This window comes from Apodemus sylvaticus, chromosome 19 (genome assembly GCF_947179515.1).
Source record: "Apodemus sylvaticus chromosome 19, mApoSyl1.1, whole genome shotgun sequence".
Lineage (NCBI taxonomy): Eukaryota > Metazoa > Chordata > Mammalia > Rodentia > Muridae > Apodemus > Apodemus sylvaticus.
This window is the reverse complement of record NC_067490.1, coordinates 2,865,752-2,893,075: the sequence shown is the minus strand read 5'-3', so window position 1 is coordinate 2,893,075 and position 27,324 is coordinate 2,865,752. Positions and strand designations below refer to the sequence as shown.

The 27,324-nt window shown below is 48.2% G+C and overlaps 1 protein-coding gene and 1 pseudogene across 1 annotated transcript; both read left to right on the top strand.

Annotated features, from left to right (window-relative positions):
* Positions 1-1,308: 1,308 nt before the first annotated feature.
* Positions 1,309-10,341, top strand: LOC127669816 (butyrophilin subfamily 1 member A1-like). Its single transcript, XM_052164037.1, is given in 12 exon segments — positions 1,309-1,335; positions 1,638-1,723; positions 3,170-3,520; positions 4,304-4,585; positions 4,697-4,876; positions 5,069-5,089; positions 5,173-5,195; positions 7,164-7,186; positions 7,234-7,241; positions 9,272-9,298; positions 9,636-9,665; positions 9,668-10,341. Coding segments are annotated over 11 exon segments (1,614 nt in total). The 5' UTR covers positions 1,309-1,335; positions 1,638-1,647; the 3' UTR covers positions 10,261-10,341.
* A 6,702-nt stretch (positions 10,342-17,043) lies between these two features.
* Positions 17,044-26,797, top strand: LOC127670114 (butyrophilin subfamily 3 member A2-like; annotated as a pseudogene).
* Positions 26,798-27,324: the final 527 nt, after the last annotated feature.

Here is a 27,324-nt window from a genome sequence, read left to right as displayed (position 1 = left end):
CATTGGACAGTGTGTGGTTGGGGTGGTGAGGTGGGAGTGGAGTGTGGTTGAGGTGGTGAGGTGGGAGTGGGGTGTGGTTGAGGTGTTGAGGTGGGAGTGGGGTGTGGTTGAGGTGGTGAGGTGGGAGTGGGGTGTGGTTGGGGTGGTGAGGTGGGAGTGGGGTGTGGTTGAGGTGGTGAGGTGGGAGTGGGGTGTGGTTGGGGTGATGAGGTGAACCTTCATCTCTTTCTGACCGAATGTCACATTCAGAAGGAACATATGTCCAGGTCACATTCCTGTAGCTTTCAGTTTTGGAGGCTGATAGTATAATCGCTCTGTTGGCTCAAAGGGCACTGCTTGAATAGGCAGTGACACCAGCCTGTCCACTGCCCCTGCCACCATCACCGAGGTCATCATCATTGTAGTCTTCATTGTCGGCTCTGGAGAGGCTGCGACAACTTGCTGCACTGCTGTCTGCTACTCTAGAGATTGATCCTGGAGTTGAGGAAAATGGATGCTGGCATTGGGGCGAGCCCTGCTTAGAGCTGTGAGAGTCCCTTGGAACTGGGCTGAGGTGTGAGAGGAGGATTTGCGGTCTGCTGGGTCCCGTTGTCCCTGAGCTGTTCCTGATGAAGTCACAGCCTTTCAAAGCTGGGGGCAAAGAGAAGCAGGTAGGTGGGCACTGAAGACAGCTGGGGTGTGCAGCAGAAGCAGAGAGGAGATTGTGCTGAGTGAGTCCCAGCAGGTCACCTCCCTGGTGGCTCAGCCTGGAGACAGCTCAGAGGTCCCCTAAGTTTGTCCTTCTCAGGCCTTTAGGCTCGCTCCTCACCCTCTATCCTTCCAAACAGCAGGTGGTTTGGGAAGAAAAGAGTCTTTTCCTGTTCCTTTCAACCCTGTGTACACCCAGCTTGGTCTTTATCAGCAGAGACTATGAGGACAAACCTGTGCTGTTGGTCATGTGTGTGTGGCACCTGCCAAGTGTAAAGGAGCTATGGCAGGGGCTAGCCTGGGCTAGGGAGGTTCTGAAGACGCCCATGCGGCACTGGTCACAGTTGTGGAGCCATAGAACACAGAGGACAAGCTATTCCTGAGGGAGGGGCTGGGCATATGCTTCATGTCTTGGGGTCACAGGAAGTTTGTGGATGAGGGGGAGTTGGAGTCATGGTGTCTATACTGGGTTCTCCTCAAGGCTCTGAGACAGGAAGGGCCTATATTTCTGAGTAGAGCATGGCTGCCCCTGAGCCGGGGCTGAGGTGGGAAGGAAAGGGAGAGCTTCCTCTTAGATGACTTGGATGTCCCCAGCCGCCCAGTCTTCTGAAGGTCTGACAGGAGTCGCTTGTGTGGAGCCTTTGCCCTGTGAGCATGGATGTGTTTTGGTTCTGTGGGTTGATCTCTACCCTGAGCGATGCTGTCTCTCAGGAGGAATCCAACATCTCGGTGGAACTAGCCTCTTATCTCCTGCCTGACGGTCTTTTTTTTTTTTTTTTTCTGAGACAGGTTTCTCTGTGTAGCCCTGACTGTCCTGGAACTCACTCTGTAGACCAGGATGGCCTCAAACTCAGAAATCCCCCTGCCTCTGCCTCCCAAGTGCTGGGATTACAGGCGTGCGCCACCACCGCCCAGGGTCATGATCTGACTCTCCCATTTTTTCTCTTTAGCTCTGAGGACATGGAAAATCACTGCAAGCCCTCTCTGCTCTTCAGTGTCTTCTGCCTCACACAGCTGTTTACCTGGGTGACCACAAGTGAGTCTGTCCTGCTCTCTCTTCCCATGTCTCCCTACCGTGGGTAGGATTTGGCAGGTGTTCTGCATGTGAGATGTGCAGGAGATTCACTTTAACCTGGCATCCAGGGTTTTCCCATCTTTCCATTTACTGTGAGTGAGTAACAACATTCTCAGTTGGGAATACCTGCATTAGCCTTTGAGAGGCTGACACTGGAACATTGTGAGTCCTTGGCCAGCCTGCGCTCCATAGCCGGATCCTACCTGGGGAGCACAGTCGGAGAGCCTTGGACTGGCAGTGTGCCTGGGGCGTGAGGAGCTGCAGAGTCCAGTGTTGGCTGTAGCAGAATGACCCAGGGACAGAGGAGCAGGAGCGAGGTGGGGAGTTGGGAGCAGCCCTGAGGTCCTAGTGATCCCTGGTGTTAAATGCTCAAGGATTAGCTCTGGGTAGAGCAGGGGCAGCCTTTGACTCCTTGTAAGGGTCACAGATGTGGGGGTTAGGAGACAGCACACAGGTGTCCTGCTCTGTCCAGTGGCAGCAGTGTGCTAGACACAAACAGAGCAGTGGCGTGAGACAGGGGGCTCTTGGCAACACAGTGCCTGTGTCAAAATCCTTCAGGTTTAGAGGACCAAGGGTTCCCAGCCTGAGCCAGACAATCTTCCTTCTTTATCAAGAAGTCATTGGGCACCTGCAATGCAGGTGGTTGTTTCAGAGAAGTGTCCTTTGGCTCTGTATACTTTATTTCATGTGCATGGGCCTTTCCCCCAAATGTATGTCTGTGTAACACCTGTATGCCTCATGCCCACAGAATCCAGTAGGGAGTTATACATAGTTATGAACCATCCTGTGGGTGCTGGAAATTGAACCTGCGTCCTCTGGAGGAATCTCCTGTATGTTAATCATTCAGCTATCTTTTCAGCCTTGACTCTATGTTTTAATATTCACATTATTCAGTGGATGAAGAAATTGGCTGATAATGAGATTTAGGATTGGGTATTGGGACTTTTGTGGGTCTTGTATGAGACCAGCCAGTTACACCTGTGTCTCCCAAAGTGTGGCCATGTAACCAACTCTGTGAGTGTCTGTGGTGATCTTTATAAATGTATGCTCTTGAACCCACCCAAACATACTGAGGCTAGTGCTCTCACTGAAGATTCAGTTACCTGAAGTGCATCTGATGACCAGCTACATGCAAGCTGGAAGAATACACAAGAAATTCCTTCATGGAAGGGTCTGGGGTCAGGGTTACAGGCAGAAATATGTTTTCTTTTTGCACCATTTATGGGGTGTACTGCTATATTCAAAGATAACTTGAACATGAATGCATTAGTGATGGATGCGTACTGCACATGCCCAGAGCAGCCCCATCCATCGCTTGCTTTCTGCTGGGATGATATCCCCTCAGAGTGTGTTCTCTGCATCGTCCTGTGTGTCTCCCGCCTCTCACTGCCACATCTGTGTCCACAGAGCAGTTCCGGGTCTTTGGTCCCTCAGACCCCATTGTGGCTGCACCAGGTGGGGAAGCTGTCCTTCCCTGCTCCGTGTTTCCAGCTATGAATGTGGAGAACATGCAAGAGCTGAGGTGGTTCCGTGACAGATTCTCAGAAGCAGTACTTGTCTACCGGAAGCAAGAGGAGCAGAAGGAAGGGCAGATCCTTGCATATTCACAGCGCACCTCACTGGTGAAGGACCAGTTCCATCAAGGCAAGGCTGCTATCAGGATCCAAAATGTCCAGCTATCAGATAGTGGGATATACGTCTGCCACTTCAAACAGGGACTGTTCTATGAAGAGGCCATCTTGGAACTGAAGGTGGCAGGTTGGTTAACTGATCCCTGTTCTATAATTCTTGGATGACCTGCGTGTGGGAGGACATGGAGGGGTCACAGCACTCAGCCCCTTACTTTCTTGTGTGTTCTGAGAGACATTCTCATGTCGGCCAGACTCCTTGCTGTGCAGTGCTGGGCTCACATGGATGCTTTGGTCTCTCATTTTTATCTCTACCTATTTTGGGTTCCCATTTTGAGATGAGAAATAGGTAGTGCATTCCTTGATAGATTAATTCAACCCAAATTCTATGTGTGGATCTCCTGAAGTGTGCTGAGTCTAGTTCTGTGGACCAGGGATCCTGTTGGCATTATGAAAATACCCGCTGTGGTAATGTATAGTTTAGAGATGTCGGCAGGAAAGTCGCTGTGTGTCAGTGAGCAGTCAGTGAGAAGTGGTGGTCAATGCTAAAGACTGTGACTGAGGGGAGGAAGGAAGGATGCTCAATGCCTGTCTTCCCTGGAGAGGAGAGCTGGGCGTGAGCCTGTTGAGAGGGTCACAGGTGTGTGGATAATGGACAGATGGAGTGCTGGTTCCCACCTCAGGGCTTGTGTGTTCAACTTCCTTCATTTTCCTCAGGATAAAGGAGCGTTCTGTTCCCCACAGTGGGCTCTCTTATCTTTCCTCTGTCAGGCAACAGGGACTCAACATAGTTCCAATCCAGGAATCCTTTCCCCTTCAATCCCCATCTGCCCTGTGAACTGTTCCCATGAGTCACATAGTTGTTCTTGGTGTTCCTCAGCCTCCTAGAGTGTTCATATCTTTCCTCCTACAGCAATGGGAACTATTCCTAAAGTGTACATCAAAGGTCCAGAAGATGGTGGAGTGTGTGTTGTGTGCATGACTTCAGGGTGGTACCCAGAGCCTCAGGTGCGGTGGATAGACTCCAGAGGAGAGAATCTCCCAGCATTCTCTGAGACCCACACTAAAGATGCTGGAGGACTGTTCAGCACAGAGACCTCACTGGTGGTGAGAGACAGTTCTGTGGGGAATGTGATCTGCTCCACCTTCAATCCCATCTTGGGTCAGAAGAAAGCCACGCCCATATTCATCCCAGGTGAGAGCTGTCTGTCACTCTATAGAGCCTGGGTTGTGACGGTCTTCCTGGAGTGTGCTGGGCTGCCTGTCCTCAGGTTTACTTATCTCTGGCTCTCTGTCTGGGCCACAGAGTCCTTCTTCCCTCAGGCCACTTTACTGAAGTCAGCTTTTATCGTGATCCTGACCATCATGGGACTTCTAGTCTTAGGGGCAATCTATGTCCTCAAAAGAGTACATTCTGCAAGTTTGAAGGTGCAGCGGATTCAGCGTGAGTTACAGAAGACAATGGAAGATGATCTGTGTACTATTTGTAAGTCACCATAGCAGAGAAGGACAGGAGGGTCCAGAGTTCTGAGATCAGAGTAGTGGGCCAAATAAAACCCCAGAGAAGATGGCTGAGTCTTTTGGGTCAGGTGGTCTGTAGTCCAGAGTATCAGGAACCCAATCTGTGTTTCCTTTCTTCCTGCCAAGTGTACAGACTCCATCTCCTCTCTCTTTTCAGGCACACTCATGGACAAGCTCGGTGAGTGCTGCTTTTCCTGCTGAGCCCTCTGCTCCCCTCCGGAGCCCAGTAGCTCTCTTGACTCCTGTGTGTTGCTTTTTCAGATGGAAGGAAAGCAGCCTACAGTGCAGGTGAATGACAGCCCCAGTATCCCATAGTTCCATGTGTGTCCTCTCCTTGATGCTAGGCAGAGCAGGTACCTCTTTTGGGGACAGAAGTGGAATTTTCTAGAAGGTGGAAGCCTGGTGTTTAGGCTCCTTCTGATCTCTGCCCACGAGCTGGAAATTACATGACTCCTGGGTTTGTCATATGCCCTGTGTCTTAATTCAACCACTTCCTGATACTTTTATTGCTCCCTTGGGCTCCACAAGCTCTCGACTTCTGTCTGCACCTGTGATCAGACTGCAGTATTAAAATTTCTTTAAGGAAAGTGTCTTAGGTAGGTTTCTATTGCTGTAATAAACTAAGGTCATTTGGGGAGAGAACGGTTTATTTGTTGTACACATTTTCAAACCACCATTTGTCATTGGGGAAAACCAGGGCAGGAACTCAAGGCAGGGACCTAGAGCAGGGACCTGGATCAGGATCTGAAGCAGATACTGTAGCCGCCCACGGCCACATGTGAACCGGGGACCTGGAAGAGAATTCTGGGGTTACACGGGAAGGGGGCGAAAGAGAGATGAGTTGAAAGGACAGTTGCCGATCAAGACTGACTTTAGGATTATTTTGCCAAGATATATAGTCTTTAGGAAACAACCCTGCCCCCCAACATCAAGGATCCGGCTGTGAACTCCTTGGCTCCATTTCTCAGCGGGTCGCCTGCTTTAAGTCTGGCGGGTCTCTGCTGGCCTCCAGGTGAGACTCCTCGGAGGCAGCCTTGGTCATCAAGGTGAAAGCGCAAGGAGCAAGGGCAGGAGATAACACCAGCGGGAGAGTGGGGGCTGCCAGCCAGCTCAATGCTGTGGGGGAAGGGACAAGAGACCACAGAGGAAGCCTGCTTCCTTGTTTGCTTCCAATGGCTTCTTCAACTGTCTTGCTGGCCCAGTCCAGGATCACCTGTGTAGGGGTGGCACCGCCCACAGTGGGCAGGCCCCTTCTACATCAATCAATCAGTCAATCAAGAAAAACCCCATTGCCTTGCATACGGCCAGTCTTTTGGGGTCATTTTCTCAGTTGAGTCTCCCTCCTCTCAGATGACTCTAGCTTTTCAATAGTGACAGCACCTAACCAGCAAAACATGTTCATCAGTGAAGGAGGTCACAGAGCCAGCAATCTGACCTGCACCCATTCCTCAGTCGTCCTCCAGGGGTCTGTTCCCTCAGCTCCTGAAGGTGCTGATCAGGGTGATGGGTAGAGACTTGGGTTGCTTCCCTCCATGGGAAGGAGATTGTCATCTGCGTGCTCCTGGTATAAATGTCCCTGGCTTTAGAGTCGTTTCACCTGAGGAACACTGGGTGCTTCTCCCACGAATTCACTTCATACCACACTTATTATCAACATTCTCTTCTTCAGCACACTTCCAATATATCTTCTAAAGAAGAGCTGATGTAACGTTTTTGATAGTTGTTGAATAACTTTATTTTATTCTCTAAGGTATTTTCTCACATTGCAATGCTTTGTTTGTTAGCAGTGAAGCTGGACAATTATAGACAGTAGTGTGGTGGCCACTCCTGTTTTTATTTTCCTCTTTGAAGCAGATGCAGCTATTTTACAGCTGAAAGCCACACAGAAGGGCTGGAGAGATGGCTCAAAGGTTAAGAGCACTGTATGCACACCCAGAGGGCCTTAGTTCAATTCTCAGCAATCACTTGGTGACTCACTATCATTTGTAATGGGATTTGATGCCCTCTTCTGGTATGCAGGTGTACATACAAATAGAGCACTCACACATGTAAAATAAACACATTAAAAAACCCTATTTGTAAACGTCATACAGGAGGCAATGGGGGAACTCACCCTACAATGCTATTTTTCTGCTCTGCAGTCCAGGAAATTTCCCATAACACTCTGCTTCATCTGCATCCTGCAGGGGCCAGCTCCTCGGGGTCCTCTCTCCTCCTATGCATAGCCTCACCTTCAGAAGGGATGCTAGCAGAGACTGTGGAGGAAGGTCATGATGTCCTTGAGGATCAGAAGTGCTGCCTTCAGAAGATTCCAGAAACCAGCCTAGCAGGTTTGGGAATCAGCTCTCCCTAAGTTTGTCTTTGTTTCTGTGTCCTCCTGAACGTTGTAGTTCCTGTGCTTTAGTCTTAGTTATGAGTTCCTTTTCTTTCTTGTCCTCTGGTCTATTGCTATTCTCTGTCTCTGTCCCTGTCTCTCTGTTTCTCTCTCTTACACACACACACACACACACACACACACACACACACACACACACACACACACAATCTCTGCCTCCACCTACACATCCCCTTCCCTCTCCCTCTTTCTCTCCCATATTCTCTCTCATCTTTCTCTGTCTCTTTATGTCTCTCTGTCTCACTGTCTCTGTCACAGACACACAGACACAGACACACAGACACACAGACACACACACACACACACACACACACACACACACACACACACACACACCTCTGTCTCCTTGTCTGTGCTTGGCATTTTGGTCCCTGTTGTTTCCTTCTTCAGAGGCCACAGAGACTCCAGGTACTCAGGGGTTGTGTGTTTTGATCATGTGTTCTGATTCTGGTGTCCAGTGCCTCCAGGATATTTAGGGTCTTGTTGAGACATGTGTGATCAACGTGAAGTCACGCTCAGCTTCCGGTGATGGTTGCATTAGGGGAACCGACATGTGAGTTAGAATTGCTATTAAGCATTATCTCTCTTTTTAAAAAGATCTACCATATCTATCTATCTATCTATCTATCTATCTATCTATCTATTATCTATCTATCTATCTATCTATCTATCTATCTATCTATCTATCTATCTATGTATCTATGTATCTATCTATCTATCTTTCTATCTATTATCTATCATCTATCTATCTATCTATCTGTCTATCTATCTATCTACCTATCACCTGTCTATCGTCCATCCATCCATCCATCCATCCATCCATCCATCCATCTGTTTATTTATTCTGTGAATGACTGTTCTTGAATGTGTGTCTGTGAGCCACGTGTATACCTGGAGTCCAGGTGAGTGTGTTATTCTCCCGGAACCTCAGTTACAGATGGTCATGAGCATCCCTGAGCATGCTGGGAACTGAAGCCATGTCTTCTGCAAGAGCATCAAGTGGTCTTGGACTTTCGTTTGAGTGTTGTTCTGTAAGACCAAACACCAGGCCTTGCAGGCTCTGTACTGCTGAGTATCACCCATGGGGCCGCTTTCTCAGACAGGGTCTTAGGGTGTGGCTCCACGTTGTCTCTAACTCCTCATGGAGCTTAGATTGTTCTCAAATTCACCGGCCTCCTGCTTCATCACCGTCCCTTCCTCCCATTCTTGGAAAAGTTCTGATTCAAGGATGTCTGGCTTCCAGGATGTTTGTGTCTGGGACCTGACAAGGCACAGTGAGAGGATGCTTTTCTGCCTTTATTAGGGATGGATGTTAAGTCCACTGTTCCAGTCTTTATGGGAGGACTACAGCAGATGTGTATTTGTGTGTTTATATGTGTGTTTTTATGTGTGTATCTCTCTTCCTTTGTGTGTGTGTATGTGCATGTGTGTTTTAGATGTCTCTCTTCGTTTATGTGTGTATGTATGTGTGTTTTATGTGTATCTCTCCCTCCCTCTCTGTGTGTGTTTTATACCTCTCTGTCTGTCTCTGTTCATGTTTGTATTCATGTGTTTGTATGTGTGTGTTTAATATGCATCAAATCTCTCTCTGTGTGTATGTGTGGTTTTTTTTATTTTAATTTATTATACATAAGTACACTGTAGCTGTCTTCGGACACACCAGAAGAGGGTGCCAGATTTCATTATGGATGGTTGTGAACCACCATGTGGTTGCTGGGATTTGAACTCAGGACCTCTGGAAGAGCAGTCAGTGCTCTTAACCTCTGAGCCATCTCTCCAGCCCCATATGTGTGTGTTTTATATGTATATCTCTCTCCCACTGTGTGTGTGTGTGACTAGCATATTGTTCCCACAACTCCCACTTTGGATCCCCTGTGTTCAGAAAGCCTGTGTTTCTGAGGACCCCTGCTGACTGGATGGGCATAGTCTCTGAAACCCCTCACCTGATCTGTGTTTCTCTTGTAGATTGGCGCAAGGAGCACTTCCAGGCCTGTGAGTGACTCTGTGTTCCTTAGGGACACTCCTCCTGTGCTTCCCATGGCTCTGGTCTCTCCTCTCCTCTGTGGTGACTAGGGTGTTGATGGCTTCTGTGGTGTGGATGGCAGAGGTGACAGTCACTAAGCTGGTCTCCTTCACCAGTGCCTTGTTGTCACCCCTAATTCGGCATTTCTTCCTTCCCTCTGCTTGCAAGACCTGGGTTTGAGCCACAAGGCTCTTATGTGAGGGACTTAACCCCCTAGAATAATCTAAGATATTATGAGATGGAGGTGGGGGCAGCCTCTTCTGGATACTGGACAGGACCTCCCATGACTGGTAACTCTCTCTACAGGAACTTTCACTCTGGATCCAGCCTCTGCCCACTTCTCATCTCCCAGGACAGGATGAGTGTGACCCGGAAGGACACCATCATGTGCTTGGATGAGCTCTTCAGTGTGTTAGGAAGTGAAGGCATGTCTTCTGGAAGATATCTGTGGGAGGGGAAGCTAAGAAATGGAAAATGCAGCAGATGCGTTCTGGGGGTCTGTAGGGAAGGTGTGGACAGGAAAAACTTCTATTTTGACAATCCAGATTTTTTTTTTTTTTTTTTTTTTACTGTGGGGCAGTATTGGAGTAGATATTCTGCCTATATCGACTCTCAGAGGGCTTCATTATCCATCAGGCAAGCTCCACAGAGTGTGCGGGTGGTGGTGGACTACACTGAATGTGACATCTCCTTCAATAACCTGAGTGACATGTCCCACATCTTCTCCTTCCATGAGGATTACTTCTCTGGGACTCTTTTTCCATACTTCAGGATTAAGTCTGGAAATGTTTCAATGACTATCAGCTCCATGGCAAGTGTGTCTGAGAGGGAGGAGGGAGAGGAGGGGGAGGAAGGGGAGCAACAAGAGGAGGGCAAAAAGGGGGAAGGCTCTCCATTCCTCCAGCGTGCCAGGGACACTCTGCTCCCATAGTGTGCATCACCGCCTAAGTCTTCAGTGTGACTCCTTGTGGGAGTGTAGAAGCCACAGGCCAAAGCCCCCACGAGTGCTGGAAGGGCCTGGAGCCTCACCCACTGCTCCTCAGTCTGATTCTGAGGCTGTGGCTGTGGCTGCAGCGAGGCCATGCTGTGTGTCAGGTGGTGGAGGATAAGCCCTGACTGTTGTTTCAGCGGATGTCACTCAGGCTGGCATGAGCTCGGGGAAGGCATTTTCCTGCTGGTGTTAAGTGGCATTTTATTGGGTTTTGGACAGTTGTCATGCAGCAGACCGAGGGCCGAGTGGACATTGTTTCAATTTGTTCATCTGGCCTTGGGCTCCTCGGGTCTGATCTGTGTCTCGACCCTGTGACCAATGCTGTAGTGAATATGGGGGAGCAGATGTCTGACCCACGACTTCTTGACTTCTACCTTTGTTCCTGGTGATGGGATTTCTGGATCCTAGGTCGTTCCTTGAAGTGGACCTTCTCTGTGGACAGTGATCTGTCCATCCATCTCCATGAACCAGTCTTATTGTTATATCAGAATCTGCCTTGGATTCTTACACAAATCTTTGATTTCTACATTGGAGTCTTTTTCTTACAGATTTATACATATGACTACAGAAATTAATTTATGCTTTATAAAGGCTGGCCTCATGTATTTTAACTTTTTATTGTTTAGTTGTCTATTATCTATCTGTCTATCTATCTATCTATCATCTATCTATCTATCTATCTATCTATCTATCTATCTATCTATCAATTATTGTCTGTCTGTCTGTCTGTCTTTAAAGAGAAGATCCCATGTAACCCAGGCTATCTTGTGTTGGCTTGAATGCAAACATCCCCCATACATAGACGTGTTTGGATTGTTGCTCTTCAGTTGGTTGTACAGTGTTGGTAGATTTGGGTCACATGACCTGAGGAAGTGTGTCCCTGGGGCGGGCTTTGAAGCTTCAGAACAGGGCATCACCCCCAGCTGCCCTCTCTGCTTCCTGCCTGTGCTTGAGGCACAAGCGCTCAGCTTCCTGCTGCTCCAGTCACTGCGCTTCAGCTCTGTCAGCGTGGAGTCCTGAGTGCAACCCTCAGAGTGTAAGACAAAACAGAACAACCAAACAGACAGCCTCATCCACTTCAATCATTTCTCTTTGAATGTATTCTGAATTTATCAATAATTGCTTCTCCCAGTGAGAACTGAAAAAAACAACTATGACTCCAATTGGTTTAAACTGTTTTTTTTGTTTCTTGTAAATATTTATATCTAATGTAACTTTATATTAAGTGTTTCTATATCTTATAAATATCAAGTAGCTCTTTGTGGTGTGTAAAACTCATGAGAGTCTCAATTTTCAGGATCTATTAATAAAGTTTTATAGACACATAGTGGCGTTCTCTTATTTGTATAGTCTGTATGGTTTCCTTGGGTCCAAACAAGACAGAACTGAGCAGGTGTGACAAAATATAGGTGGACATGAAAGTGTATTTGTAGTGGTATAGAGAAATTGAACTGACTGTTACAAAAGAATTATTTTATTTTGTTATTCTGGTGACCATTTTTAAAGTAAAGAATGGTGTTGTGTGGAAGTTGGTTTCATGGTTGTACAGAGCAAGGCAAGGACAACCTCTGACCTCAACCTCACACATGGGGACCCCACTGTCTCCTCATTCAGATCTCACGCTGACAGAGGTTTCTCTGCCATCCTGCTGCATTATGGGTAACTGTGGGGGAGGGCACTGCGCAGTGAAGGAAGAATAGAGGGTGAGGTGCAGGTGTGGAAAGCCGTGGAGGAGTGAGGGCTGGAGAGTGGGTAGAGATTGAGGAGCTTCGCAGGGGGGAAGAGGAGGAGTGTGTGTGGGAATAGGTTAATTATCACGCAGGGACAAGGACACAGCCAGGACTCATTGAGAGGGAGAAATGGAATAGACATTGTGGGTGGTTGTGGGTGGGTGGGGACGAGGGACTTCAGGATGGGTTTGGGATCAGAACATGAGGGATCAGTCGGGAGAGGTTGGAGGAGGACAGTACTCAGAGAGACAACTGCAATGGGGTTGGAATGGGGTAAGGACGATGATAAGGACTGTACAGGGGTGGAGGGATCAGAACATGAGGGATGAGGTCGGGAGAGGTCGGAGGAGGACAGTACTCAGCAAAAACTTCACAGAAAGTGACATTTAATGTTATTTCATTATTAAGGATCTTTTGACTATGAGACATATATGTTTCTGTCGACTTCCCCCATTCCCTTACAAAGAAGAACAGGACGTCTTTACCTCCAGGCAAGGTTACTTATTGTGGCAAGGTAGCCACTGGACAGATATTGCTTATATCATCTATAGATAATATACTGTCCAGAAGGACAAACAGAAGTGGGGTAGTCGACTACTAACCTCTGCCAAGACAGGGAACGCTGGTCCTTCCTATGTCCTCCTTCATGAGACGTCTGCCAGATGGTTCTGGGCCAGAAGGCTGAAGACAGATGCTCCAATATTATAAGAAATTATGGACTGTCTAGATAGTCACCTGTCTGTATAATTGTTTTTATGTTTAGGAAGCTATGTTTGGTGCTTCCTATATACTCTGGTAATATTTAATTTGTTCCTGGATTTCTAGTAGGGTTAAAGACTAGTTATAATCTCAAAATCAAATTCAAGTAGTTCAGCCTTGAGAGAGAGGTTATAGACTGAAAGACATGATTTCCAGATTGAGTTTCAGGTGTAAAAATACTTCAGGGATAGAATTGTAAGTTTTTAAGTTCAGAATTATGGTAAAGTACTTTATCTAATTGACAAACATGATGGACTAGATATTAATTGTCACATCTAGCACTTTGTCATTTTCACATCCTCTGTAATTTACATGATTATTATGGTTTTGTTCAATTTATATCTGAGGGAAGAGTTTCTGTTTCAATTGGACAAAAAAGGTGAGATGTAGGGTGTGGTTCTGATGCTTTGATCATGAATCTGCATGTGATCTCTGAAGGTCCTGTACCACAACTGATTCATGATCTATCAATAAAGATGCCAGCTAGTGGCTATTGAGCTCCCCTGCATAGGTGGGGCTTCCAGTTTTCTTGCAGGGAGGCTAGCAGAGCCAGGGGAGGAGAAAAGATTATCCACTCTTGTGGGCAAGGTGGTGGGTGGTGGAGGAGGAACCATCAGCCATACAAGATCTCAAGAAGACTGACCATTGGCTGCTTCCTCAATTGGGCCTGGGGTAGCAGGTGAGATACTAGAGACATAATTAAGCTGAGGGTAGATTTAGGGGCTGAACAAGGAGAAGGTAACTGAGCAACTGACGTAGAGGTCAGATTTAGGGGCTGAGCTGGGAGGGAAAAGAAGAGTAAGAGAGCCAAGGAAGACTGAGAAGTGCCCAGCAATTGAGTCAATATGGTGGGCTGAAAATAAGCTAGTGTGTGTGTGTGTGTGTGTGTGTGTGTGTGTTGTGTGTATGTGTGTGTGTCATCCGTGGATCTGAGAGAACCTTGGCAATGCTTGTTCTGAAGTACATGCAGAGCTTAAAGCTCAGTAGCAAAATCTCCACTCTACAGATTGTTCTACTTCAAATTAAGCAAAACTCCTCCAGGTGTGCCCTCCATTTTTGTGTGTGACTTAATTCCATATGTTGTCAAATTGACTACCAAGAATCACATCCTATTGTCCCTGAGTACCCACCAATACCAGTTTGCCAGAGCTAGCCCAGTACCATAGTCTTTGTCTTTTTTTTTTTTTATGCTACAAGTGATAGTGATCAAAAGTCACCAGAAAAAGAGTACTTGACAGAAACCTTTTATTGGTCCCAATGTAAAAAAATTTTTATGGGGCTGGAGAGAGGGCTCAGTGGATAAGAGTGCTTGCTGCTTTTGCAGAGGACCAGGGTTCAGTTCCCAGCACGAACGTAACTGTGCAGAAATACCCACAGCTCCATTTCCCCTGCCCTAATGCTTCCAACTCTGTGAACCCAGGCACACATGAGATGCACACAAGGACATGCAGGTAAAGCATGCTTCCACACTGCACAAAAGTGCATCTTTGAAGAGGAGTCTTCATCTGTTATTGGGTGTATAGTGTGGGCCTCTGTGTGAGTACAGTCAAGTGGGAACCAGTGTGCCCTGTCATGGCTCCCACATGGAGGTCCCAGGATGGTGGTCAGGTCTGTTCTCACCCTCATGTGGGTCCACAATCACACTAAGGTTGTCAGGCTTGGGGGCAATGCCTTTATCTGCTTAATCATGATGTCACCTCCTGTTTGCTGCTGATCTTTCCCTCCCTCCCTCCCTCCCTCCCTTCATCCCTCCCTTCATCTCTCCCTCTCTCCCTCCATCCCTCCCTCCCTCCTTCCTTCTTTCCTTTCCTTCTTTCCTTCTTTCCTTCTTCCTTTTCGCCTTTTCTTTTTCCTTTTGAGCGAGGAGCCCACGACAGAGGTGGCCTGGAACTGGATGTGTAGAGCAGGCTGGACTAAAATGAACTGAGATCCCTGTGCTCCACCATTGCCGGTATTACAGACATGTGCTCTGTTACTCCAGAGCTCCAGCCTGTGAGGCAGGGCTCACAGAGCTCAGGCTGACCTTGAACTCACTATGCAGCTAAGGACAGCTTGAGTTCCTGATCGTCCTTCCTCTACCTTCTGAGAAGTTATGGCTGTGGTTAGGGTTAGTGTTGTTAGGGTTAGAGTTAGTGTTAGTGTTAGTGTTAGGGTTAGGGTTAGTGTCGTTAGGGTTTGGGTTATGGTGATGGTTAGTGTACAGTGTCAGGATCATGTGTCTATAAGAGCTGTCATCTCTGGATTCTTTATTAACACCTACTGACAATACAGCTGGCGTTGCCTTTGGTGCCCTGTGAGAAGACACCGCACATCCCCTCTGGTTTTCCTCAGTGTCTCTAAGGCTCTCCGATCTGCTCCTGCTCATCGCCTTCACCAGTCGTCCCTTTGGGAGGCATGGGGTGGGGACTCAGGAGGAGATAAGGTTTGTGATATTCAGGCACCTGGAGTCCAAGGTCCCTTGCAGGTTCCTGCTCAGTGTGTGATCTTAGGTGCTGGGTTTGTCCTGGGCTGCGGATGAGGCAGGGATTGTGGTAGAAACATGTCAGGAAGACATACCTTCCCCTCATCTTGGTAGTTACTGCAGCTAGACCTGGGCTCATGACACCATCTGTGTTTGGAGCTGTGACAGGCTTTGACATAACTCTGTTGTGTGCAGATGTGAGCTGCTTCTGATGCTTAAAACAGAGGCGGTAAAGTTTTGTTGTCTTCTTTGTGTCATCTTTTAACATTCCTCAAAGTGTAGGTCTGAGAAGTGTCCCCGTTGGACAGGGTGGGTGGTGAGGTGGGAGTGGGGTGTGGTTGGGGTGGTGAGGTGGGAGTGGGGTGTGGTTGAGGTGTTGAGGTGGGAGTGGGGTGTGGTTGGGGTGGTGAGGTGAACCTTCATCTCTTTCTGACGGAATGTCACATTCAGAAGGAACATATGCCCAGGTCACATTACTGTAGCTTTCAGTTTTGGAGGCTGATAGTATAATCGCTCTGTTGGCTCAAAGGGCACTGCTTGAATAGGCAGTGACACCAGCCTGTCCACTGCCCCTGCCACCATCACCGAGGTCATCATCATTGTAGTCTTCATTGTCGGCTCTGGAGAGGCTGTGGCAACTTGCTGCACTGCGGTCTGCTACTCTAGAGATTGATCCTGGAGGTGAGGAAAATGGATGCTGGCATTGGGGCGAGCCCAGCTTAGAGCTGTGAGAGTCCCTTGGAACTGGGCTGAGGTGTGAGAGGAGGATTTGCGGTCTGCTGGGTCCCGTTGTCCCTGAGCTGTTCCTGATGAAGTCACAGCCTTTCAAAGCTGGGGGCAAAGAGAAGCAGGTAGGTGGGCACTGAAGACAGCTGGGGTGTGCAGCAGAAGCAGAGAGGAGATTGTGCTGAGTGAGTCCCAGCAGGTCACCTCCCTGGTGGCTCAGCCTGGAGACAGCTCAGAGGTCCCCTAAGTTTGTCCTTCTCAGGCCTTTAGGCTCCCTCCTCACCCTCTATCCTTCCAAACAGCAGGGGGTTTGGGAAGAAAAGAGTCTTTTCCTGTTCCTTTCAACCCTGTGTACACCCAGCTTGGTCTTTATCAGCAGAGACTATGAGGACAAACCTGTGCTGTTGGTCATGTGTGTGTGTAGCACCTGCTGTGTCTGGGGTTGGATATTCTGAAACCATGGCAGGGCTGGTCTGGAAGAGCAGTGTGGACAACCTCCACAACCTAAATCAGGATAAAACATCTGTGATGGGCATGCCAGCCTTCTTGGAGACCTGTGTGTCTCTGAAGCTGGTCACAGTTGTGGATCAGTAGAAAAACAGGGTCCAGGCTATTCCTGAGATTCCTGAGGGAGGGTCTGGGCATACACTTCATGTTTTGGGGTTACAGAAAGTTTGTGGATGAGGGGGAGTTGGAGTCCTGGTGTCTACACTGGGCTCTCCTCAAGGCTCTGAGAAGGGAAGGGTCTATATTTCTGAGTAGAGCATGGCTGCTCCTGAGCCGGGGCTGAGGTGGGAAGGAAAGGGAGAGCTTCCTCTTAGATGACTTGGATGTCCCCAGCCGCCCAGTCTTCTGAAGGTCTGATAGGAGCCAGTTGTGTGGAGCCTTTGTCCTGTGAGCATGGATGTGTTTTGGTCCTGTGGGCTGATCCAACCTGAGTGATGCTGTCTCTGACGAGGGGTCCATCATCTGTGTGGAACTTGCCTCTTATCTTCTGCCCCAAGGTGTTGATCTGCCTCTCCTGTATTTCTCTTCAGCTCCAAGGACATGGAAAATCGCTGCAAGTCCTCTCTGCTCTTCAGTGTCTTCTGCCTGATTGTCCTCACACAGCTGCTTATCTGGGTGACCACAAGTGAGTCTGTCCTGCTCTCTCTTCCCATGACTCTCTGCAGTGGGTAGGATCTGCCAGGTGCTCTACAGGTCAGATGTATAGGAGAAGACTCACTTAAAAGTGTCATCTAGGATTTTCCCATCTTTTATTTCCAATGAGACAGTAATAAAAATCTCAGAGAGCATGCACACGTCAGCCTTTGTGAGCGTGACACTGGAATATTGTGAGTCTTTGGCCAGCCTGAGCGCCACAGCCAGAACCTACCTGTGGAGCACCGTCGGGATAGCCTTAGACTGGCAGTGTACCTGAGTTGTGAGGAGTGTCAGAGGCCAGTGTTGACTGCAGCAGAATGACCCAGGGAGAGAGAAGCAGGAGCGAGGTGGAGAGGACTGAGCTGGGAGCAGCTCTGAGGTCCTGGTGATCTCTACTGGGAAATGCAGAGTCAGGACTAGCCTTGAGCAGAGCAGGGACAGCCTTTGACTCCGTGTAAGGGTCACAGATGTGTGTTTCAGGAGACAGCACACAGGTATCTTGGTCTGTCCAGTGGCAGCAGTGTGCTAGACACAAACGGAACAGTTCAGAGAGACAGGGAGCTCTAGGGAATACAGTGCCTGTGTCAAAGTCCTTCAGGTTTAGAGGACCAAGGGTTCCCAGAGTGAGGCGGCAAGTTTCCTTCTTTATCAGAAGTGATTGGGGCACCTGGAATGCAGGTGGCTGGTTCACAGAAGTGTCCTTTGGCTCTGTATACTTTATTTCATGTGCATGGACCTTTCCCCCCGAATGTATGTCTGTGTAACACCTGTATGCCTCATGCCCACAGAATCCAAGAGGCAGTTACCCATAGTTATGAACCATCCTGTCTGCTAGGATCTGAACCTGCATCCTCTGGAGGAATCTCCTGCATGTTAATCACTCAGCTATCTCTTCAGCCTTGGCTCTATGTTTTAATATTCATATTATTAAGTTGATGAAGAAATTGGCTGATAATGGGATTTAGGATTGGGTGTTCAGACTTTCCTGAGTCTTGTATGAAATCAGTCAGTTACACCCGTGTCTCCCAAGGTGTGGCCAAATAACCAACTGTGTGAGCATCTGTAGTGATCTTTATAAATGCATGCTCTTGAACCCACCCAAACATACTGAGGCTAGTGCTCTCAGTGACAATTCAGTTACCTGGTCACCTGAAGCATCTGGTGACCAGGTACACGCAAGCTGTAGGAAGAATACACAAGGGATTGCTTCCTGGAAAGGAATCCCTGGGCCAGGGACAAAGGCAGACGAGGTCTTGTTTTTTGTTTTTGTTTTTGTTTTTTTGCACCATTTATGAGGTGCACTGCTATGTCCATAGATAACTTGAACATTAGTGCATTAGTCATGGATGCCTACTGCACATGCCCAGAGCAGCACCATCCATCGCTTGCTTTCTGCTGGGATGATATCCCCTCAGAGTGTGTTCTCTGCTTCGTCCTGTGTCTCTCCCGCCTCTCACGGCCACATCTGTGTCCACAGAGCAGTTCCGGGTCTTTGGTCCCTCAGACCCCATTGTGGCTGCACCAGGTGGGGAAGCTGTCCTTCCCTGCTCCGTGTTTCCAGCCATGAATGTGGAGAACATGCAAGAGCTGAGGTGGTTCCGTGACAGATTCTCAGAAGCAGTACTTGTCTACCGGGACCAAGAGGAGCAGAAGGAAGGGCAGATGCCTGGGTATTCACAGCGCACCTCACTGGTGAAGGACCAGTTCCATCAAGGCAAGGCTGCTGTGAGGATCCAGAATGTCCAGCCATCAGATAGTGGGATATACGTCTGCCACTTCAAACAGGGACTGTTCTATGAAGAGGCCATCTTGGAACTGAAGGTGGCAGGTTTGTTAACTGATCCCTGTTCTATAATTCTTGGGTGACCTGTGTGTGGGAGGACATGGAGGGGTCACAGCACTCAGCCCCTTACTTTCTTGTATGTTCTGAGAGACGTTCTCATGTCGGCCAGACTCCTTGCTGTGCAGTGCTGGGCTCACAGGGATGCTCTGTCTCTCATTTTTATCTCTACCTATTTTTGGGTTCCAATTCTGAGATGAGAAATAGGTAGTGCATTCCTTGATAGATTAATTCAACCCAAATTCTGTGTGTGGATCTCCTGAAGTGTGCTGAGTCTAGTTCTGTGGACCAGGGATCCTGTTGGCGTTATGAAATTACCCGCTGTGGTAATGTATAGTTTAGAGATGTCGGCAGGAAAGTCGCTGTGTGTCAGTGATCAGTCAGTGAGAAGTGGCGGTCAATGCTAAAGACTGTGACTGAGGGGAGGAAGGAAGGATGCTCAATGCCTGTCTTCCCTGGAGAGGAGAGCTGGGCGTGAGCCTGTTGAGAGGGTCACAGGTGTGTGGATAATGGACAGATGGAGTGCTGGTTCCCACCTCAGGGCTTGTGTGTTCAACTTCCTTCATTTTCCTCAGGATAAAGGAGCGTTCTGTTCCCCACAGTGGCTCTCTTATCTTTCCTCTGTCAGGCAACAGAGGGTCAACCTAGTCCCAATCCAGGAATCCTTTCCCCTTCAATTACCTTGTGCCATGTAAAGGGTTCCGTGAGTTACATAGTTGCTTCTGGGGTCCCTCAACATAAAGTGGCTCCTAGGTGTTCATATCTATCCTCCTGCAGCGATGGGCACTGTTCCTAAAGTGTACATCAAAGGTCCAGAAGATGGTGGACTGCGTGTTGTATGCATGACTTCAGGGTGGTACCCGGAGCCTCGGGTGCATTGGAGAGACTCCAGAGGAGAGAATCTCCCAGCATTCTCTGAGATCCACACTAAAGATGCTGGAGGACTGTTCAGCACAGAGACCTCACTGGTGGTGAGAGACAGTTCTGTAGAATATGTGTCCTGCTCCACCTTCAATCCCATCTTGGGCCAGGAGAAATCCATGGCCATGTTCATCCCAGGTGAGATCTGTCTGTCACTCTACAGAGCCCGGGTTGTGACGGTCTTCCTGGAGTGTGCTGGGCTGCCTGTCCTCAGGTTCACCCATTTCTGGCTCTCTGTCTGGGCCACAGAGCCCTTCTTCCATCAGGTCTCTCCCTGGAAGCCAGCTTTCTACGTGATCCTGACCATGACGGGACTTCTAGTCTTAGGGACAAGCTTTCTTATCAAGATAGCACATTCTCTAAGCTTGAAGGTGCAGCTGGAATGGGGGAAACTTCAGCGTGAGAAGGATGAGTTACAGAAGACAAAGGCAGATGCTCTGAGGACTACTAGTAAGTCACCATAGCAGAGAAGGACAGGGTCATAGCCCCCAGGAGGTTCCAGAGTTCTGAGATCAGAGTAGTGGGCCAAATAAAACCCCAGAGAAGATGGCTGAGTCTTTTGGGTCAGGTGGTCTGTAGTCCAGAGTATCAGGAACCCAATCTGTGTTTCCTTTCTTCCTGTCAAGTGTACAGACTCCATCTCCTCTCTCTTTTCAGGCATACTCATGGACAAGCTCGGTGAGTGCTGCTTTTCCTCCTGAGCCCCCTGCTCCCCTCAGGAACCCAGTAGCTCTCTTGACTCCTGTGTGTTGCTTTTTCAGATCGAAGGAAAGCAGCCTACAGTGCTGGTGAGTGACAGCCCCAGTATTCCATGTTTCCATGTGTGTCCTCTCCTTGATGCTAGGCAGAGCAGGTACCTCTTTTGGGGACAGAAGTGGAATTTTCTGGAAAGTGGAAGCCTGGTGTTTAGGTTCCTTCTGATCTCTGCCCACGAGCTGGAAATTACATGACTCCTGGGTTTGTCCTATGCCCTGTGTCTTAATTCAACCACTTCCTGATACTTTTATTGGTTTCTTGGGCTCCTCAAGCTCCAGACTTCTGTCTGCACCTGTGATCAGACTACAGTATTAAAATTTCTTCAAAGCGAGTGTCTTAGGTAGGTTTCCATTGCTGTAATAGACTAATGTAATTTGGTGTGTTAATACTTTATTTTTTGTACGCATTTTCAAACAACAATTTGTGACTGGGGAAAACCAGGGCAGGAGCTCAAGGCAGGGACCTAGAGCAGGGACCTGGATCAGGATCTGAAGCAGAGACCACAGAGGAAGGCTGCTTCCTTGTTTGCTCCCAGTGGCTTCTCCAACTGTCTTGCTGGCCCAGTCCAGGATCACCTGTGTAGGGGTGGCACCGCCCACAGTGGGCAGGCCCCTTCTACATCAACCAATCAACCAACCAACCAATCAATCAATCAATCACTCAATCAATCAATCAACCAGTCAGCCAGTCAGTCAGTCAGTCAGTCAGTCAGTCAATCAACCATACCCCACTGCCTTGCCTACAGCCAGTCTATTGGGGCCATTTTCTCAGTTGAGTCTCCCTCCTCTCAGATGACTCTAGATTTTGAAAAGTGACAACACCTAACCAGCAAAAGATGTTTATCAGTAAAAGAGGTCACAGAGCCAGCAGTCTGACCTGCACCCATTCCTCAGTCGTCCTCCAGGGGTCTGTTCCCTCAGCTCCTGATGGTGCTGATCAGGGTGATGGGTAGAGACTTGGGTTGCTTCCCTCCATGGGAAGGAGATTGTTATCTGCGTGCTCCTGGTATAAATGTCCCTGGCTTTAGAGTTATTTCACCTGAGGAACTCTGAGTGCTTCTCCCACGAATTCATTTCATATGCACACTTATTATCAACATTCTATTCTTCAGCACACCTCCAATACATCCTAAAAAAAAGAGCTGATGTAACTTTTTTTGTTAGTTGTTGAATAACTTTATTTTATTCTTACACTGCCTTGTTTTGTTTGTCAAAAGTGAATCTGAACAATTATAGACTGGTAGTGTGATGACCACTCCTATTATTACTTTCCTTTTTGAAGTAGATGCAGGTATTTTACAGTTGAACACCATGCAGAAGGGCTGGAGAGATGGCTCAAAGGTTTAGAGCACTGTGTGCACATCCAGAGGGCCTGAGTTCAATTCCCAGCAATCACATGGTGGCTCACAACATCTGTAATGAGATCTGATGTCCTTTGTTGGTATGCAGGTGTACATACAAATAGAGCATTCATACGTGTAAAATAAAATATTTACATACATTTAAAAATATTTTTAAAAAAGCCATGCATATCAGGGGGCAGTGGGGGAAACTCACCCTACAATTCCATCTTTTGCATCTGCGGACCAGGGAATTTCCCATAATACTCTGGTGCTTCTGCAGCTTGCAGAATCAGGCACCTCAGGGTCCTCTCTCCTCCTAGGCATAGCCCCACCTTTAGAATGGACGGAGGAAGGTTAGCAGACTCTTTGAGTGGGGCAGTTCTGAATGTGTTCTCACCAGAGTGTGTTCATTTCCAGCCTGGAGGAAGGCCCAGCTGTATGCAGGTATGTGACCCTGTAGACTGCCTCCTCCTGGGCAGAGCACATGTCTCAGTTATTTTCTTCTGCTGTGATGAAACATCAAGACCCAAGCATTTCCTCAGGGAGGAAAGCGTCTACTTGACCCACACTCCCAGTCCATGTTCACAGCAGGTCAAGGCAGGAACTGAAGCAGGCAGGAACCTGGGAGCAGGAGCTGAGGCAGAGGCCATGGAGGAGTGCTGCTTGGCGGAGTGCCCCTGTGGCTTGCTCAGTGTCTTTTCTCCTATATCCTCCAACCACCTGCCAAGGGATGACAGTGCCCACATGGCTGGGTTCTCCCATATCTGTCACCAGTCAAGAAAGTGTCCCACAGACTTGCCTCCAGGCCAGTGCTATGGAAGCATTTTCCCTATTCAGGTTCCTTGTTCCCAGATGACCTACCTGTGTCTAGCTGACACAGAAGCCAACAGGAAGTAGTTGTCAGCATCTTGAGCTGTCAGAGGCTCTTCCCAAAGGAGACCTGCACAGGACAGGGCCCATTAGGAGACAAGAGCCACAAAACTTTCCTTCCCTCTTCCCAAGATTCTTTGTCTGTCTGTCTCTGTCTTTGACTCTGTCTGTTTGTCTATCTGTCTGTCTCCTTGTATCTTTGTGTGTGCATTGGCATGAGTGTAGAGATCAGAGAACAGGGGTCTGTAGAAGTCAGGCTTAGTTTCTCTCAGTAGAAGCACCATTACCTGCCAAGTCCTCTCTGTGATTTATAGACTCTTAATGGTGACTTGAGGAGGGCCTTCTGATCATGTCCTTCCCCAAGGAAGTCTGAAGACATTAGTGGCTCTCCGTGATAGAGATTTTTTTCCTTACTTATTGTTCATTCACTGCTGGTGTTTCTATGAGAACTCTAACTGGGCTCAGTGTTTCTTGGTTTCCACAGCTGTAACCTAGTGGAGTGGAGTCTTCCCTCTGGTCTGCCGTTGACATGCTATCTGTGTGACTAGACATTTGTTCATCTCCCCATCAGGAGTGTGCACAGCCGTGACTGTCGTGTTTTTCTGACCTCTCTTTCTTCAGTTTCTGTCATCCTCTTCTCTCTGTTTCCATCCCTCAGTTTCACCCCCAGGATGAGCTAAGTGTTCTGCTGTCCGTGTCGCTGAAGAAGCCTCCATCAGAACACTGCAGGGATTCCTCTTCAGACTCACAGGATACATTCTGGGTGTGTCTATTGTCAGTCAATAGACATCTGAATCAGTGGACATCTTGTAGGTGCAGGTTAGTGGGGAGTTGGGCTGCTAGCAGAGACTATGGAGGAAGGTGATGTCCTTGTGGATCAAAAGTGCTGTCTTCAGAAGATTCCAGAAGCCAGCCTAGGAGGTTTGGGAATCAGCTCTCCCTAAGGTCGTCTTTGTTTCTGTGTCCTGAACGTTGTGGTTCCCGTGCTTTTGTCTCAGTTATGAGTTCCATTTCTTTCTTGTCCTGTGGTGCATTGGTGTTCTCTGTCTCTGTCTCTCTGTCTCTCTCTCTTTCACACACACACACACACACACACACACACACACACACACACACACACACACACATTGTCTCCCCTTCCCTCTCTCTCTTTCTCTCCCATACTGTCTCTCACCTTCTTTCTCTGTCTCTTTGTCTCACTGTCTCTCTGTCTCCCTCTGTCCCCCCCCCTCTCACACACACACACACAAACTCTCTCTCTGTCTCCTTTCCCCGTCCCTTCCTCTCTGTCTCCCAGGCTCTCTCTCCTTCTCCTTGCCAGTGCTTGGCATCATTATGGTCCCTGTTGATTCCTTCTTCCAAGACCACAGAGGTCCTCAGGGATTTTGCCTTTAGACCTTGTGTTCTGATATTGGTGTCCAGTGCCTCCAGGATGTTTAGGCATTGATCGCATTGCTGAGGCATGTGTGATCAATGTAAAATCACACTCAGCTTCCTGTGATGGTTGTATTAGGGGAACCCACATGTGAGTTAGAATTGATAATAAGCATTTTCTCTCTTTTTAAAAATTCTGCCTACCTACTTATCATCTATCCCTCTAACCCCCTCTCATCTGTCTATCATCTGTGCATCAATCCATCTGTTTATTTATTCTGTGAATGACTGTTCTTGAATGTGTGTCTGTGTGCCACGTGTATACCTGGAGTCCAGGTGAGTGTGTTATTCTCCCGGAACCTCAGTTACAGATGGTCATGAGCATCCCTGAGCGTGCTGGGAACTGAAGCCATGTCTTCTGCAAGAGCATCAAGTGGTCTTGGACTTTCGTTTGAGTGTTGTTCTGTAAGACCAAACACCAGGCCTTGCAGACTCTGTACTGTTGAGTACCACCCATGGGGCCGTTTTCTCAGACAGGGTCTTAGGGTGTGGCTCCACGTTGTCTCTAACTCCTCATGGAGCTTAGATTGTTCTCAAATTCACCGGCCTCCTGCTTCATCACCGTCCCTTCCTCCCATTCTTGGAAAAGTTCTGATTCAAGGATGTGTGGCTTCCAGGATGTTTGTGTCTGGGACCTGACAAGGTACAGTGAGAGGATGCTTTTCTGCCTTTATTAGGGATGGATGTTAAGTCCACTGTTCCAGTCTTTATGGGAGGGCTACGGAAGATGTGTATTTGTGTGTTTATATGTGTGTTTTTATGTGTGTATCTCTCTTCCTTTGTGTGTGTGTATGTGCATGTGTGTTTTATGTGTCTCTCTTCATTTATGTGTGTATGTATGTGTGTTTTATGTGTATCTCTCCCTCCCTCTCTGTGTGTGTTTTATACCTCTCTGTCTGTCTCTGTTCATGTTTGTATTCATGTGTTTGTATGTGTGTGTTTAATATGCATCAAATCTCTCTCTGTGTGTATGTGTGGTTTTTTTTAATTTTAATTTATTATACATAAGTACACTGTAGCTGTCTTTGGACACACCAGAAGAGGGTGCCAGATTTCATTATGGATGGTTGTGAACCACCATGTGGTTGCTGGGATTTGAACTCAGGACCTCTGGAAGAGCAGTCAGTGCTCTTAACCTCTGAGCCATCTCTCCAGCCCCATATGTGTGTGTTTTATATGTATATCTCTCTCCCACTGTGTGTGTGTGTGACTAGCATATTGTTCCCACAACTCCCACTTTGGAACCCCTGTGTTCAGAAAGCCTGTGTTTCTGAGGACCCCTGCTGACTGGATGGGCATAGTCTCTGAAACCCCTCACCTGATCTGTGTTTCTCTTGTAGATTGGCGCAAGGAGCACTTCCAGGCCTGTGAGTGACTCTGTGTTCCTTAGGGACACTCCTCCTGTGCTTCCCATGGCTCTGGTCTCTCCTCTCCTCTGTGGTGACTCGGGTGTTGATGGCTTCTGTGGTGTGGATGGCAGAGGTGACAGTCACTAAGCTGGTCTCCTTCACCAGTGCCTTGTTGTCACCCCTAATTCGGCATTTCTTCCTTCCCTCTGCTTGCAAGACCTGGGTTTGAGCCACAAGGCTCTTATGTGAGGGACTTAACCCCCTAGAATAATCTAAGATATTATGAGATGGAGGTGGGGGCAGCCTCTTCTGGATACTGGACAGGACCTCCCATGACTGGTAACTCTCTCTACAGGAACTTTCACTCTGGATCCAGCCTCTGCCCACTTCTCATCTCCCAGGACAGGATGAGTGTGACCCGGAAGGACACCATCATGTGCTTGGATGACCTCTTCAGTGTGTTAGGAAGTGAAGGCATGTCTTCTGGAAGATATCTGTGGGAGGGGAAGCTAAGAAATGGAAAATGCAGCAGATGCGTTCTGGGGGTCTGTAGGGAAGGTGTGGACAGGAAAAACTTCTATTTTGACAATCCAGATTTTTTTTTTACTGTGGGGCAGTATTGGAGTAGATATTCTGCCTATATCGACTCTCAGAGGGCTTCATTATCCATCAGGCAAGCTCCACAGAGTGTGCGGGTGGTGGCGGACTACACTGAATGTGACATCTCCTTCAATAACCTGAGTGACATGTCCCACATTTTCTCCTTCTGTGAGGCTTCCTTCTCTGGGACTCTTTTTCCATACTTCAGGATTAAGTCTGGAAATGTTTCAATGACTATCAGCTCCATGGCAAGTGTGTCTGAAAGGGAGGAGGGAGAGGAGGGGGAGGAAGGGGAGCAACAAGAGGAGGGCAAAGAGGGGGAAGACTCTCCATTCCTCCAGCGTGCCAGGGACATTCTGCTCCCATAGTGTGCATCACCGCCTAAGTCTTCAGTGTGACTCCTTGTGGGAGTGTAGAAGCCACAGGCCAAAGCCCCCACGAGTGCTGGAAGGGCCTGGAGCCTCACCCACTGCTCCTCAGTCTGACTCTGAGGCTGTGGCTGTGGCTGCAGCGAGGCCATGCTGTGTGTCAGGTGGTGGAGGATAAGCCCTGACTGTTGTTTCAGCGGATGTCACTCAGGCTGGCATGAGCTCAGGGAAGGCATTTTCCTGCTGGTGTTAAGTGCCATTTTATTGGGTTTTGGACAGTTGTCATGCAGCAGACCGAGGGCCGCGTGGACATTGTTTCAATTTGTTCATCTGGCCTTGGGCTCCTCAGGTCTGATCTGTGTCTCGGCCCTGTGACCAATGCTGTAGTGAATATGGGGGAGCAGATGTCTGACCCACGACTTCTTGACTTCTACCTTTGTTCCTGGTTATGGGATTGCTGGATCCTAGGTAGTTCCTTGAAGTGGACCTTCTCTGTGGACAGTGATCTGTCCATCCATCTCCATGAACCAGTCTTATTGTTATATCAGAATCTGCCTTGGATTCTTACACAAATCTTTGATTTCTACATTGGAGTCTTTTTCTTACATATTTATACATATGACTACAGAAATTAATTTATGCTTTATAAAGGCTGGCCTCATGTATTTTAACTTTTTATTGTTTAGTTGTCTATTATCTATCTAT